This window comes from Oncorhynchus keta, chromosome 34, assembly GCF_023373465.1.
Source record: "Oncorhynchus keta strain PuntledgeMale-10-30-2019 chromosome 34, Oket_V2, whole genome shotgun sequence".
In the NCBI taxonomy this organism is placed as follows: domain Eukaryota; kingdom Metazoa; phylum Chordata; class Actinopteri; order Salmoniformes; family Salmonidae; genus Oncorhynchus; species Oncorhynchus keta.
The window spans coordinates 26,606,494-26,621,674 of NC_068454.1; the positions used below are offsets into that span (position 1 = coordinate 26,606,494).

General features: G+C 41.6%; 2 protein-coding genes across 3 annotated transcripts in view; one reads left to right on the plus strand and one right to left on the minus strand.

The window, feature by feature from the left end:
* Positions 1-12,677, minus strand: part of LOC118366880 (TGF-beta receptor type-2) — a 33,497-nt gene extending 20,820 nt beyond the window's left edge. The window contains exons 1-2 of the mRNA XM_035749684.2: positions 12,593-12,677; positions 8,831-8,947 (exon numbers count right to left, since the gene is read on the minus strand). Coding sequence (XP_035605577.1) covers positions 8,831-8,870 — 40 coding nt within the window. The 5' untranslated portion in view covers positions 8,871-8,947; positions 12,593-12,677. The remainder of the gene's footprint in view (positions 1-8,830; positions 8,948-12,592) is intronic.
* LOC118366881 (sorting nexin-4) lies at positions 102-14,231 on the plus strand. Of its 2 annotated transcripts, none has more exons than XM_035749686.2 (14): positions 102-258; positions 714-844; positions 3,160-3,298; positions 3,480-3,629; positions 4,129-4,176; positions 4,480-4,535; positions 4,921-4,993; positions 5,628-5,689; positions 5,822-5,887; positions 11,658-11,747; positions 12,134-12,233; positions 12,642-12,787; positions 12,980-13,094; positions 13,356-14,231. In XM_035749686.2, exons 1-14 carry the CDS (start codon positions 169-171, stop codon positions 13,401-13,403), a joined length of 1,314 nt encoding a protein of 437 aa, XP_035605579.1. In that variant the 5' UTR covers positions 102-168; the 3' UTR covers positions 13,404-14,231. The 2 variants fall into 2 exon arrangements, with proteins under 2 accessions (XP_035605579.1, XP_035605580.1); XM_035749687.2 differs by having other exon boundaries at positions 149-294.
* Positions 14,232-15,181: the final 950 nt, after the last annotated feature.

The window sequence follows — 15,181 nt, forward strand, 5'->3', positions numbered from 1 at the left end:
ATTTTACCTAACGGTATATTTGACTATGTACACAGGGCAGGGCAGACAGCAGCTGATCTTTCTCATGACACTCAGGTGAGTTGAGGTTGGGAAAAGAAAAGGGTTAAAGTGCGCATGCGAGTTTCTGCCTGTCTGCTACATTGCTAACAAGGAAAAACTCAGGAAGAGATGATGGCAGACTCGGGACCCGAGGAAATAGCGGTGATCGGGAACACCGACCTCACATCGGCAGAACTAGAGAACAACATTAAAAACACGGTATAGCTTCAAACCTATTCTTATTGTAAAAAAAAGGTGAGGAATTTGCATTTTGATACTTATTGAGCCTTTTGAATGAATTGGGTTTTCTAGCTACAGACAGTAGTACTGCAGGCCTTATCAATCCACGGAGTTTCGCGAGAGAGCCCTACTGTCACCGAGTCAACAGCAGCTAGCAGGCTGTGCAGGAAAAGACTGCTAAAAGTTAAATCATTGTAATGTCGACGCAGAGGAAAGTTAGCTAGATTGTTCTTAACATGGTTTGCTTGATCATTTTACCAGGAGCTAGCTTGCTAGCACACAACTTTGTTCTGATACAAAGTTAAAGGACTTCGCTAACGATACAGTACTTATTTTAATCTGGGATCAGCTTTTGCTACCAATATTGATGCCCCATATTGCATGTAAACAACATCAAATTATACTTCATTGACTTGTGAAATATCCTCTTCTAGATGGTCGAGATTGAGAAATGGACTAGTCTTCTAAGAAAGATGGAGATCAGCGTTGGAGAGGCAGAGAAAAGGACCGGGAAGAATACAGTCAACATGCAGGAGATATACACTGTTTACCTAATTGAGACACGGTAAATATGTCTCATCAGCTCTGAATCATCTGTGTGAATGATGATTGTTATAGCCTACATCTTCCAGCGCAACTATTTTGTGACGCTACCATGAACAGCTTCTTCCACAATCACACCTACACCTCCTTGCACCTGCACTTAATTACACACACCCCTGACCTTAACGATAATGATTCTAACATCTGACTGTTTTAGAAAAGTGACTTGGGTACACTCACTTCATTGTGAACACGTGATCTAAAGGTTTTGTTTGTCACAAACTGCACATCACACCGACTTTCTTACTTACTTTTAGCTAGCTATACTATTAACTGGTTTCATGTCCGGTTACTCTCTTTCAGCCACAGAGAGTAGTATTTTTTTTGTTGGCCAAGTCTTTAAAAAGAACCATATGTTTTTATTCTGCTTGGAGCAGGGCATGCTATTCCTCATGCACACACATGCCCGTGTGCACACACACACTGGGCCTTTGTTCGCCAGTTGGCCATTGAGAGGGGAGTGTGGTGTAACCGGGCCCTCAGTGCAGTTAGACTGGAGAATGCCCCCCAGACACTGATGGAGTCCTCCTCTCCTTTGCCTTCTCTCCTTCCCCTTCCTGCTTCTCTGCTCATCTCTTTCTTTCTTGTTATCCTCTCCTCTCTCTGCTTTGTGGTCCCAGTGTGGATTATTAGTGGAGACAGACCATTATGGGTTCTCATTTCCTCCCTAGAATCTTTGCTGCTGGAACCACGTCATATTTATAAAGTCTCTATCTTTTTCTGCCGTTCTCTCTGTCAGTAGTCTCTCGCTCTCCTCTTGCTTTATATATACAGTCAAAGGTTTGGACACACCGACTCATTGCAAGGTTTTTCTGGTAGTAGTCGCCTGGAATGGATTTCAATTAACAGGTGTGCCTTGTTAAAAGTTCATTTGTGGAATTTCTTTCCTTCTTAATGCATTTAAGCCAAGCAGTTGTGTTGTGACAAGGTTGGGGTGGTATACAGAAGATAGCCCATATTTGGTAAAAGACCAAGTCTATATTATGGCAAGAACAGCTCAAATAAGCAAAGACAAATGACAGTCCATCATTACTTTAAGGCATGAAGGTCAGTCAATCTGAAAATGTCAAGAACTTTGAATGTTTCTTCAAGTGCAGTTGCAAAAATCATCAAGCGCTATGACGAAACTGGCTCTTATGAGGACCGCCACAGGAAAGGAAGATCCAGAGTTACCTTTGCTGCAGAGGATAAGTTCATTAGTTATCAGTCTAAGAAATCCAAGACCAAATAAATAAATTCACAGTTCAAGTAACAGACACATCTCAACATAAACTGTTTAGAGTAGACTGCATGAATCAGGCCTTCATGGTCAAATTGCTGCAAAGAAACCACTACTAAAGGACACCAATAATAAGAAGAGACTTGCTTGGGCCAAGAAACACGAGCAATGGACATTAGACCGGTGGAAATCTGTTCTTTGGTCTGATGGTACCAACCGCCGTACCAACCGCCGTATCTTGAGATGCAGAGTAGGTGAACGGATGACCTCCGCATGTGTGGTTCACACCTTGAAGCATGGAAGAGGAGGTGTGATTGTGTTGGGGTGCTTTGCTGGTGACACTGTCTGATTTATTTGGAATTCAAGGCACACTTGACCAGCACGGCTACCACAACAACTCGCCATCCCACCTGGTTTGCGCTTAGTGGGACTATCATTTGTTTTTCAACCGGACAATGACCCAACACACCTCCAGGCCGTGTAAGGGCTATTTGACCGAGAAGGAGAGTGATGGAGTGCTGCAGTGCTGCATCCGTTGACCTGGCCTCCACAATCACCCGATCTCAACCCAATTGAGATGGTTTGGGATGAGTTGGACTGCAGAGTGAATGAAAAGCAGCCAACAAGTGCTCAGCAAATGTGTGAACTCTTTCAAGACTGTTGGAAAGCATTCCAGGTGAAGCTGGTTGAGAGAATGCCAAGAGTGCAAAGCTATCATCAAGGCAAAGGGTGGTTACTTTGAAGAATCTCAAATATTAAATATTTGGATTTGTTTAAATTTTCTTTGGTTACTATATGATTCCATATGTGGTATTTCATAATGTTGATGTCTTCACTATTATTCTACAATGTAGAAAATAGTAAAAAATTAAGAAAAATCCTTGAAGCCCTTGAGGTGTGTCCAAACTTTTGACTGGTACTCTAAGTTTTAGCATTGGAGTTCATAGAATTGTGGATAGTACTGTACTTGGTCCCTTTAAAAGATGTATCAAATATTTACTAGGTACTCTTATTTAAGTGCAGTTGTATGACTTCAGTCCTTTCCTTTCTTCTGACAGGCCGGTTGATGCTGTGACAGAAGGTATAATCCCAGCCCCAGACTCCTTATGGAGGAGATACAGCGAGTTTGAGCTACTAAGAAACTACTTGTTGGTCACTTATCCCTTTGTCGTTGTTGCCCCGTTACCCGAGAAGAGGGTATGTGAGAACAAGGAGGATGCCTTGGAATAAATTAGTGCAATATAGTTTAGGAGGTGATATTTCTCCTTAACTACAGTACGCATAATGCTCTGTACTGCATCCAGTTTTAACTTAGTAAAGACAATGGTGTTCCATCTCCTTATCAACATAATAGTAATTCTTTGTCTGTTTCTCACAGGCAGAGATTGTGTGGCACAAGCTGTCAGCGGACAACATGGACCCAGACTTTGTGGAGAGAAGGAGGGTTGGACTGGAGAACTTCCTGCTCCGATTAGCCTCCCACCCAGTTCTCTGCAACGACAAGATCTTCTACATCTTCCTCACTGAGGTTAGTTATCAGCTTGGCTACAAATAAGCTATACACCATAACTGGGTGAATCGAGCGTGATTCCAATCTGTTTGTGCTGTCTTGCCAACTCCCTTGTTATGTGTGACAAGGACCATAGTGATCCAACAATCGTTAGCAAAACCTACATTCCTCCCTCTCAAGACTACAACAGTACCAGTAGCTAGTCAAATGTGCTGTTCATAGGTTTTGACAGGATATACCCTTGACAGAAAAGAGATATCACAGACAAGGACCATTTCCTTACTCAGTTTCTTTGTATCACTGAGAAGTGTTGTGGAAATAATGTCTTGTGAAGTAGGCCTACAGCTTAACTATTTACTGACAAGAGTTGTGTGAGTGTTGCTGTAGTTGAAAGGATCCCCTTTGCCCTTTTGAGTTGATAGTGTGACAGTGTACCCCCAGTGCCCCCATGCATCAGGCTCACCTATCTCTGATGGTCTTTGTCAAAGTCACACGGCATCCTCTCTCTGTCCCACAGGAAAAAGGATGGAAGGAAATGGTGTACGAGACAGGATTTCAAGCAAAGGTTCTCCATCAGCACTTAATGATCTCATCATGGTTGCATTGTCATGTCAACTCTCTTAGATAAGATGTACCTTACTCAATCCTCATGTGACTTTGCAAACTACAGCAGTGCAATAAAGTAGAAGTGTGTAAAGTTTGTAATCTGTGTAAACAAATGCATATGTATATTTAGGACTTCTGATTTCTTTTAAACAACTCTTAAATTGTAATATTTATTCTGATATGTTTTCAGTCTCAAAGGTAAAGTGTTGTCTAAAATGATGCAGGTCCTCAATAACAACCTCTGATCTGTTTTTTTTATCAGGCTGATTCCAGGTTGAAAGCTATGAATGCAGCATTCAGGGTGAAGAATCCAGACAAGTAGGCCATATAAAATATCTGTCCCAAATAGCACCCTAACCCTACTGTATATAGTTTACTGGACTCTGGTCGAAAGTAGTACACTTTTGGGGCAGATTCACTGTTTTCTTGTCACTGTTTTCTTTTGTGTGAAGCCAACCATACACTTCCATCTTCATGTGTTGTAACTTAATTTAATGTGTCTGTCTCTACTATTCATCCCTTTGCTCTGTATTTGATGTACTTCCATACTTGGTTCTGGGACTGTGTGGGAAGTAGAGTTGGATCAGGTCAATGTAAGTTCGAACATTGACTCGTCTTGTTTATCTGTCTTGCTGGAAAGAAAGTGTTGATTTAAGTAGTGATTGGGTGAATTCTTGCTCTTCTCTGGCCCTGGCGTCTGCAGACGGTTTACAGAGCTGAAACACTACAGCGACGAGCTACAGACTGTAGTCTCCCAGCTGCTGAGAGTACGGGCAGTGAGTACAGGGAGCTGTCAGCATATTCACACATCTTACTGACTAGACTGACTACCAGACCTGAGTCAAATACTATTTGAAATCTTTCAAATACTTTGAGTGTTTGGCCTAGCCTGCCAGTTTTGGAACTATTATATGGTTCCACTGAGTCAGGCAAGCTAAATCAAGCGAAGATAAAGTATTTGAAATGATTTCAAATCGTATTTGAACCCAGGTTTGTTAACTATACTCCCATACTGTCAGTTGTAACATGCATTTTACTGACTAGACTAGACATACAGTGAGTAGGGAGCCATTTCAATCACACCTGAGCTGGTTTGGAAGTTGACATACATTAGAAGGATAAAACACACAGCTGGTCTTGTCTGATAAAAGTGGATTTGCTGCAGCTGTAACACACAGCTTCATGACTAGACTAGGACTAGACATACAGCTGGCTGTAATGCACAGGCTGGCCACACTCAGCATATTCACACTTACTAGACTGATCACTGGCACACTGACAGCTGTAACAAACAACTTAGGTTGCATCCCAATATGACACCCTATTCCCTACACAGTACAGAAATTCACAGAACATAGAACATAAAAATAGAAGCAGCGGAATCAAAGAAACTGCAAAATCTTTCTCCAGAGGGTAGCAGATCGACTGTATGGGGTGTACAAAGTGCATGGAAACTATGGACGAGTCTTCAGGTAAGACAAGTGCTCTGTTTGGAAGAAAGGGTGAAGTGTATTGCTGCTGCACTATGAACAATGTAATGACTTAATTAGTGTCAAATATATATTTGTTTCATGTGAAATATCTGCTCTGTGCTTGTTGGACAGTGAGTGGAGTGCCATAGAGAAAGAGATGGGAGATGGACTACAAAGTGCTGGTCATCACATGGATGCGTAAGTGTTTGTTTTTTAATGACATGTAACCACACAATAATCTCCCATATAAATCCAGAACAACTTTATTGTATTACATCAGGATTGTATTGCAAGTATTTTCCTCCTCTCCTATCCCCTGGACATAAAAAAAAAATGTAACCTTTATTTAACTGGAAAAGGCATTTAAGATCAAATTCTTATTTACAATGTCAACCTACCGAGGAACAGTGGGTTAACTGCCTTGTTCAGGGGCAGAACGACAGATTTTTACCTTGTCAGCTCGGGGATTCGATCCAGCAACGTTTCGGTTACTGGTCCAACGCTCTAACCAGTAGGCTACCTGCCGCCCCAACACCAGTTACTCTCCCTGTCAGCAGATGCATCTGAAATGGCACCCGAATCTCTATGTACCCTGGTCAAAGGTAGTTCACTATATGGTGAATAGGGCGCCATTTCATACGCAAGCCAGTCTCTCGTCAGCCTCTGAGACCTCATACAGGCTCATTGAAGGAGCTGATATAGTGATGTGTTGCACAACCCCCCTTCACCCCAGCAATGCTCTACATACTACATGGTTTCCCCTAGTTAAGCTATACAACACATTTGCCGTGTTTGATTTGAAAGCAGTTCAGGTTTCAAGCACAAGGTCTGGTGTAGCAGGTAGTCGACCATGGGGAATGGGGAGACTTGTGTTGTGAAGGGTCTGGGTTCCAGCTGAGAACTGGCTGGCACCTAGCCAGAGGCTTTTAATTTCAACTTGGGTACTGTGTATAGTTCTCTTTAAGTAGCACAAGTGTTCTTGGCCCTGTCCTTGGACACACACACACACACCTTGGTGTGGTAACATGATTAGCCCCTACCCTGTCACTGATGGGTTCCAGATTGCAAGGCTCAACTCTAGAGGTCAGGGGTCACAGTGCTGGGACAGCTGAGGCATACCAAGGAAAGGCAGCATTTCTGTCAATGGTTGATTCCCAAATGGCACCCTATTCTCTATTTAGTGCATTACTTTTGACCAGGACCTATAGGGCTCTGGTCAAAGGTAGTGCACTTAATAAGGAATAGGGTGCCACTTGGGACATATACAACCTAGCTTTTAAGCCTCTGGTAATGGTCATAGTGAAGACCGATCATATTTCTCAGCCAGTCTCACCCATTGTCATGTGTCTGTCAGAGCTATAAAACTGTGATATTTGAGTCTCACTTCTGAGAGGGTGTAATGAAATATAGCAGATGTATTCTTGTAGATTCCTCTTCCTCTTTGCTGCAGGTAGGGCTGGGCGGTATACCGTATTTAAGCAATAAGGCATGAGTCTTTGTAGTATATGGCCAATATGCACAACACAAAGCGTAGTGCCTGGATACAGCCCGTAGCCGTGGTATATTGGCCATATACCACAAAGCCCGGAGGTGCCTTATTACTATTATAAACTGGTCACCAACGTAATTAGAGCAGTAAAAATAAATGTTTTGTCATACCTGTGGTATATGGTCTGCTATATCACGTCTGTCAGCCAATCAGCATTCAGGGTTTTAACCACCCAGATTATATTATATTATAATTTACTATATTCACCGGTATTGATGCACAGACCGGTTTGGGTTTTTACTTTACCTTCTGTAAAGATATTTCAATGTTTGATTTGTTAAATGTGATACACAATTTTGGCACGTGTAATGTCTGTTTTTAGAGTTTACTCTATTTTCTACTTGAGTTGTCTTTCTCCCTCACCTCCTATTGCATGCACTGAATAAGAACGGCTGCATGCCCCTTCCCACACCAAGCCCTGCCCCCGTCACTCAAGGAGAGAGCAGATGCTCAACTACGGAGTAATAATAATAATAATAATAATAATAATAATAATATTATAACTACGGAGTCACAAGTACTTTCTTGCTGTTCACTTTGCAGTCTATACATGGTCAGATGGATGCAACAAAATGTTGGTGACATGCTGCTTTCCACAAGCGTTTTATAATTACACTATTATAATATATGCCATTTAGCAGACTATTAGTTTGTATCTTACTGTCTGCAAACTATTGTCTGCTAGTTTGGCTTTTCTTAGCAAGTTAATCGCTAGTTATATGGCTAGCTTTCTAGACGATACCAACCCTACCATTACGGTGAGATATGGGCTCAAACGTACCTCAATGCAGGGGTGGGATATGCCACTCTACTCCAAATGTAACTTTTAACCACACTGATATATTGAGAAGATTGAAGTACTGCTAGATTTCCCAGAAAACGGCCCTATTCGTCATCATGCTAGCTAGCAGTAGCCACCGCAGCCATTTTGGAATGACAGTGTCAGCCAATCTGCTCCTTTGTTGTTCAACGTGACGTCCCATTCCATCATGGCTGTATGGCTACTGCTATCTAGCATGAGGAAGTGTAGTAAGGTCAAATTTGGAGTAGAGTGGCATATCCCATCCCTGCATTGAGGTATGTTTACCGACCCATATCTCGCGCCGATTCCATGGTGTCTTACTGTAACCATGATTTTGTTCCGACCCCAGTGCCGCTCAGTGGAAACAAGCGTAACAGTAGGGTCGGTGTCTCCTGGCAATCTGGCTAGATAGCTTGATAAATGTACTAAGAGTCAGAGCAAACATAGTTATCTAATACAGTCTGGTGCCAGTGCTGGTGTAGGCCTAGAAAAGCATGTTTGTGCAACGGTATCTTCTAAATCAGAGAGGAATAGACAGGTTGGTTGTTCAGCAAGGGGCAACATAAACAGGGTTGGCTTAGATTGTTGACAACATGTAAACTATATTTTGTGTAATGTTCATTGAAAACCTTTGCACCAGGAAAATACATGTCTGTCAAATACATTATTACAGTTGTTGGTTGGTTAGATACCTAGTGAATTGTTTTTTGCCATATTAGCATAGACATGACAGTCAAAATACCTCAAAACAAGCCATGGTATCAATAATAAGATGAAACAAGCCACTTACGATTCCCCCATGGCAGTTTCTTGTAATTGTTGCTCGCCATCTGTCCACCCAGAATCACAACACAGTCTTCTGCCTCATTGAATCGTGTGCATAGTTTGTGACGGTTCGTTAATCCGTCTAGAGGCAAAGCATCAATATGTTAGCTAGCTACATAAGGTAGGAAAACATGTCATGTAACATCTAATTAGGGTGATCTGAAAACACTGATCAACACTTTGGTTCCCCTGTCAATAATTTCTCCCCGGCTTATTCATTTTTTTGTCACGTCAAACAACAATATATTCAAGGTGCTGCCCACTATATTTAATCATTCTATTCAATAATCATTCTATTTCCATGATTCCAACAGTTAACCAAGTAGCTAGGCGTAGATGTTTTGTCCATGTCATGCAGCCCTGCATGGCACAGTGTGGAAATAAAAACAAAAGTGCAGGAAATTGATGAAAATATTGATATAATAACCATCATATCAAAGTAAATTTGGAGTCACGTGATTTGTTGTTGTCCTCCCACTATGAATTGGAAAAGCATGCAGTTTATTAGGCTACAGATGAAATAAATTATGATGAACTTCACAGAGTGGTGAAAGTGCACGGTGATGAGCTTGATGCTCCTTTCCAATAACTATCGATGGTCTTATTCTGGTGACATGATGACCGATGCTTAGCTGCCATTTGACAAACAAAAATGATCTCACTCATCTATAATAATGTCATAATGTAGGTAGCCTACTCACACTGTATCTAGGAGCTGTTGGCAAGAGTGCACGTGCCAAGACCAGAGTGGGCATATTTGCTATACAGTGCCTTCGGAGAGTATTCAGACCCCTTGGCTTTTTCCACATTTTGTTACATTACAGCCTTATTCTAAAATAGATTTAAAAAATACATTCCTCAAACTACACACAATACCCCATAATGACAAAGTGAAAACAGGTTTTTAGAAATTTTAGTAAATGTATAAAAAACAGAAATACCTTATTTAAGTATTCAGACCCTTTGCTACGAAACTTGAAATTGAGCTCAGGTGCATCCTGTTTCCATTGATCATCCTTGAGATGTTTCTACAACTTCATGGGAGTCCACCTGTGGTAAATTACATTGATTGGACATGATTTGGAAAGGCACACACCTGTGTATATAAGGTCCCACAGTTGACAGTGCATGTCAGAGCAAAAACCAAGCCATGAGGTCAAAGGAATTGTCCGTAGAGCTCAGAGACAGGATTGTGTCGAGGCACAGATCTGGTGACGGGTACCAAAACATTTCTGCAGCATTGAAGGTCCCCAAGAACACAGTGGCCTCCACCATTCTTAAATGGAGGATGTTTGTAACCACCAAGACTCTTGCTAGAACTGGCTACCTGGCCAAACTGCGCAATCGGGGGAGAAGGGCCTTGTTCAGGGAGTTGACCAAGAACCCGATGGTCACTCTGACAGAGCACTAGAGTTCTTCTGTGGTGATGGGAGAACCTTCCAGAATGACAACCATCATTGCAGCACTCCACCAATCAGGCCTTTGTGGTAGAGTGGCCAGACGGAAGGCACTCCTCAGTAAACGGCACATGACAGCCCGCTTGGAGTTTGCCAAAAGGCACCTAAAGGACTCAGACTATGAGAAAAAAAGATTCTGGTCTGATGAAACCAAGATTGAACTCTTTGGCCTGAATTCCAAGCATCACATCTGGAGGAAACCTGCCATCGTCCCCATGGTGAAGCATGGTGGGGGCAGCATCATGCTGTGGGGATGTTTTTCAGCGGCAGGGACTGGGAGACTAGTCAGGATCGAGGCAAAGTACAGAGAGATCCTTGATGAAAACCTGCTCCAGAGCGCTCAGGACCACAGACTGGGGTGAAGGTTCACCTTCCAACAGGACATTGACATTAAGCACACAGTCAAGACAACGCAGGAGTGGCTTCGGGACAAGTCTCTGAATGTCCTTGAGTGGCCCAGCCAGAACCCCAATCGAACTTCTCTGGAGAGACCTGAAAATAGCTGTGCAGCAACATTCCCCATCCAAACTGTCAGAGCTTGAAAGGATCTGCAGAGAAGAATGGGAGAAACTCCCCAAATACAGGTGTGCCAAGCTTGTAGCGTCATACCCAAGAGGTAGCGTCATACCCAAGAGGTTGTAATCGCTGCCAAAGGTGCTTCAACAAAGTACTGAGTAAAGGGTCTGAATAATTATGTAAAAGTGATTTAGGTTTTTTATTTGTAAAAATTTACAAACATTTCTAAAAACCTGTTATTAACTTGGCATTATGGGAATTGTGTGAAGATTGATAAAACATTTGTTTATTCCATTTTAGAATAAGGCTGTAACAAAATGTGGGAAAAGGGGTCTGAATACTTTCCGAATGCACTTTATAATGCATAATTTGTTGTGGGAAAACCATCAGTATTGAAAGTGCGATAGAAACCCATTTAATTTGTATTTTTTATTCGGTACTGCAAACGTTTTTATGTGCACTACATCATCACACACAGCCTTTTATCCGCAACAAGTCAATTTGATGGAAACGTATGCTGATTATTTTTTTACTATTCGCATGCAAATCTGTTGCCAATTGGATGGAAACCTAGCTACTGACTGGAATGGATGTATTTTGGGTGTCCTTGCTGCATGGTATTCACGATTCCTTGTCCATCTGTACAGGGTGTGATAGATTAAAGGAAATGTATTTATACTCCCATCTCTTGCCTGCAGGTATGATGCTTCTGTGCTTCAGTCTTACTTTAGTGAGCTGATGTAGTTTCCCCATCCTTCTGTTTAATGGTGTGATCAAGTAAAGCAAATGTATCCATATGGACTCCCCTCTTGTCTACAGGTATGCTGCTTCTGTAGATGATATTCTGGAGGAAGAGGAGCACTATGCTGATCAGCTGAAGGAGTACCTATTCTATACTGAGGCACTAAGGTACAGTATACCTACTGAACACCAGGACTGCTGCTGTAGGCCAAGTAAATATCACTTTATAAACCCTATTGTCAACAAAGATACAGAAAGATCATTATGCCAAATCAATAGTCATTGTGTTCTGGGTTGTGCTTGTTATGGAGGTAGCTTCACATCCTCACGTCAACTTGCCAAAGACCTGTGTGGACCACTGTTGATCTTTGCCAATGGCATACTGAATTCCAACTCACTGAGCCCCCTCATTGAATCTATTGAACAGCCCTCATGACACTGTATGGTGCAGAATGATCATACATCTACATAGTACAGTAGCAACCATGATGAGCAGCTAGGCATCAGTACATCCAGTAGCAACCATAATGATCAGCAAAGGCCTGTTTCTGCAGGGCAGTGTGCAGGAAGCATGAGTTGACACAGTTTGAGCTGGAGATGGCTGCACAGGACTTAGCCTCTAAAAAACAGCAGAAGGAGGAGCTGGTCACAGGGGTGAGTCATCACACAAGGTTGAAGCCATCTCCACAGCTAGGAAGAACCAGGTTGCATGCTAAATGGCTCCCTATATAGTGCACTACTTTCAATGAGGGCCTGTATGGCCCTGAACTGCACTGTTGATTAAGGGCTTGTAAGTAAGTATTTCACAGTAAAGTCTACACTTGTTGTATTCGGCGCATGTGGCAAATAAAGTTTGATTTGATTTAGGGGCATAGGGTGCCATTTTGGACATAGCCTCAGTTTCTAAAGAGACACATGGAGCTCCTCAGCAAATAATGAGGCAATAGATAGCAGATAGCAAGCACATAAATAAAATCAATTTAGTCAAAAGTTGCTGTGAAGCTTATCCAAACCTTAAAAAATGACCAGATGGAATGTTGATCTTTCCTTCCCTGTGTTCAGACTGTGCGGACGTTCTCACTGAAGGGGATGACCAGTAAGCTGTTTGGCCAGGAGACTGCAGAGCAGAGGGAGGTTAAGTTACAAGTGTTAGAACAGCAGATAGAGGAGGGAGAGGAGGCTGTGAAAGAGAAGAACGCCGAGAGCGAGTGAGAAACCAACAATTTTTCTGTCTCTAACCCTCTGTCTCTCTCGCTCTCTCTCTATGGCTCCTTTGACTGTCCACCATGTTATAATTGAATCACTTTATTTGCTGCTTTGGAGGTTGACCAGCTGACTATTTTTGTTTTTAATTTTAAGGATCTGAGAAGGTTATAAAGCCAGTCTTTCTCTCTCCACAGTGAGTTTGTGAAGACTGCCTGGATAGACATTGAGCACTTTAAAGACCAAAAGGACCGGGACCTGAAGGAGGCCCTGATTAGCTATGCAATCATGCAGATCAGCAGGTGTAAAAAGGTGACACGTCCCCACAGATACTTAAAATGTATTGAGTATTCTGCCTGTAAAATTTGTATATTTTGTGTTCTTTTATCAATACCAAATATATCGTAAAATACTGTATTACTGTGCTGCATAATACAAATTCCTCTGTTTTGCTCTCTCAATTTTAATTCAAATGGATTTATTGGCTTGTGAAACGTATGTTTACATTGCCAAAGCAAGTGAAATGGATAATAAACAAAAGTGAAACATTCTCTCTCTGTCTTTCTCTCTCAGGGAATACAAGTGTGGACCAACGCAAAGGAGTGTTTCAACAAGATGTGATCTTCAGGGCCGAAACAGGCCCTCCAAACAAACAGCAAAACAGAACATGCTTCTTTTCAAGGGACTCCTGGGGTTGCATCCCAAATTGCACTCTATTCCCTAAATAGTGTGCTACTTTTGACCAGAGCCCTGTGGGGTCTGTTCACTATATAGGGAACAGGATGCTTTTTGGGACAGATTCCTGGACACAGTCCCTATGATCCTTATGGCAACATTGATCATGTATGCTCAAGAACAAATAAATAATACATATTTTTCTATATCTGTATCATGTCCGATTGCTAGTTGCCTTGATTTGATCGACTTGCAATTGCAGTTATTTCTCAGTGACTGACATGTTTTTTCATACAAATGTATTTTCGCTGAAATGCTGATTTAAGGTTATTCACCAAGCACTTATATTAATTTGTTTATAGAGATGCCAAGAAATGTGGACTGAATCCAATTTTCTATTCTGCCTTTTACACAATGTTCAAAATCACGTCATAAGATTAGTCTTACATATTTTCTATGAATTCCCTGGTTTTCCCAAAAATCCAGGCTGGAGGATTCCAAGAATCAGGAGGGAACAAGCAGGAAATACGGAATTCTCAAATCAGTATTAATGGAAAACCAGAGAATTTATTGACAGTTCCAAGAATTTTGCAACCCTACATAAGATTACAACTGTTTAGATTTTTTTTTTGTTATTGAACCTTTAACCATGCATGTCAATTAACAACAAATTATTATTTACAATGGAGGCAGGAGGCAATTAGACTAGTCCTATAAGAATGTGCTTGCCGTTTATTTTACATGCATAATTAAATTGTGTTTTTGTCAATTTTATACTTGTGGTTGGTATATTGACCTTTGTCTTTTCTACCCTCTCAGTGCATTGTCCCAGTATACTAAAATAAGGTGTTCAACCTTTTCAGATGTTTTTGTACAACATTAAGAATGTAACCCTCCTATTTAAATGGCTTACTGTACTTTGCCATTCAAAACATACTCAGGCACTTGGCCTTAAGTAACCACTATGATGAATGGCAGGCTTGTCATTTCTGAAGAGTGGGTGGGTCAGTGTTTTGATAAATCTAACCAAAGGAACAGGAAGGTCACACAGGAAAGACAGGATGTGATAATTTACTTATGGTAGTGTTGTGCGTGTACTGGGGATGCAGCTCAAATGACTACCTATGCTCTATATAGTGCATTACTTTTGACCAGAGCACTAAGGGCCTTGGTCTAAATGAGTGCACTAAATAGGAAAGAGTGCAATTTGGGACACAACCCCTGGCCTCTTGCATCTCTGTTCACTCTAAGGGCTAGGGGAGGAGGTGCAATGTTAATCGTGAATTTGGGATGAGATCAGAGCTCTCTGGCAGGAAATTGCACTGTTTATGCGGTTGTAAGGTTGTAATCATTGTGCCAAAAATACACTAATAAATAGGAAGAATTCTAGTTTAAGGTCTCTTAAAATCATGTGTGTGGTGTGTTTGTTTAAATGTTTATAAATTCAAATAAACTACCGTAACCCTTATTAATTTTACTACAAGGTAGAAGCACACAGCTGCGCTTATAGCAGAACACTATGCGCATTTGTTGATGCTGTATTTCCTGCTGTGAGGAGTGCTTTTAAAGTGCAGTCCAACGATGAATTAGTCTGCATTTACACAGGCAGCCCAATTCTGATCTTTTTTTCACTAGTTGGTCTTTTGACCAATGAGATCAACTCTGAAAAAGCTCTGATGTGAAAAGCTCTGGTGTTATTGGTCAAAAGACCAATCATAATTGGG

Excerpts from the sequence above, each read along its gene's own strand:
- LOC118366881 (XM_035749686.2), top strand. The coding sequence starts at position 169 with ATGATGGCAGACTCGGGACCCGAGGAAATAGCGGTGATCGGGAACACC. Across the intron at positions 4,994-5,627 it reads AGCTGCTGAGAGTACGGGCA|AGGGTAGCAGATCGACTGTA; the intron begins GTGAGTACAGGG and ends ATCTTTCTCCAG. Across the intron at positions 12,234-12,641 it reads AGGAGGAGCTGGTCACAGGG|ACTGTGCGGACGTTCTCACT; the intron begins GTGAGTCATCAC and ends CCCTGTGTTCAG.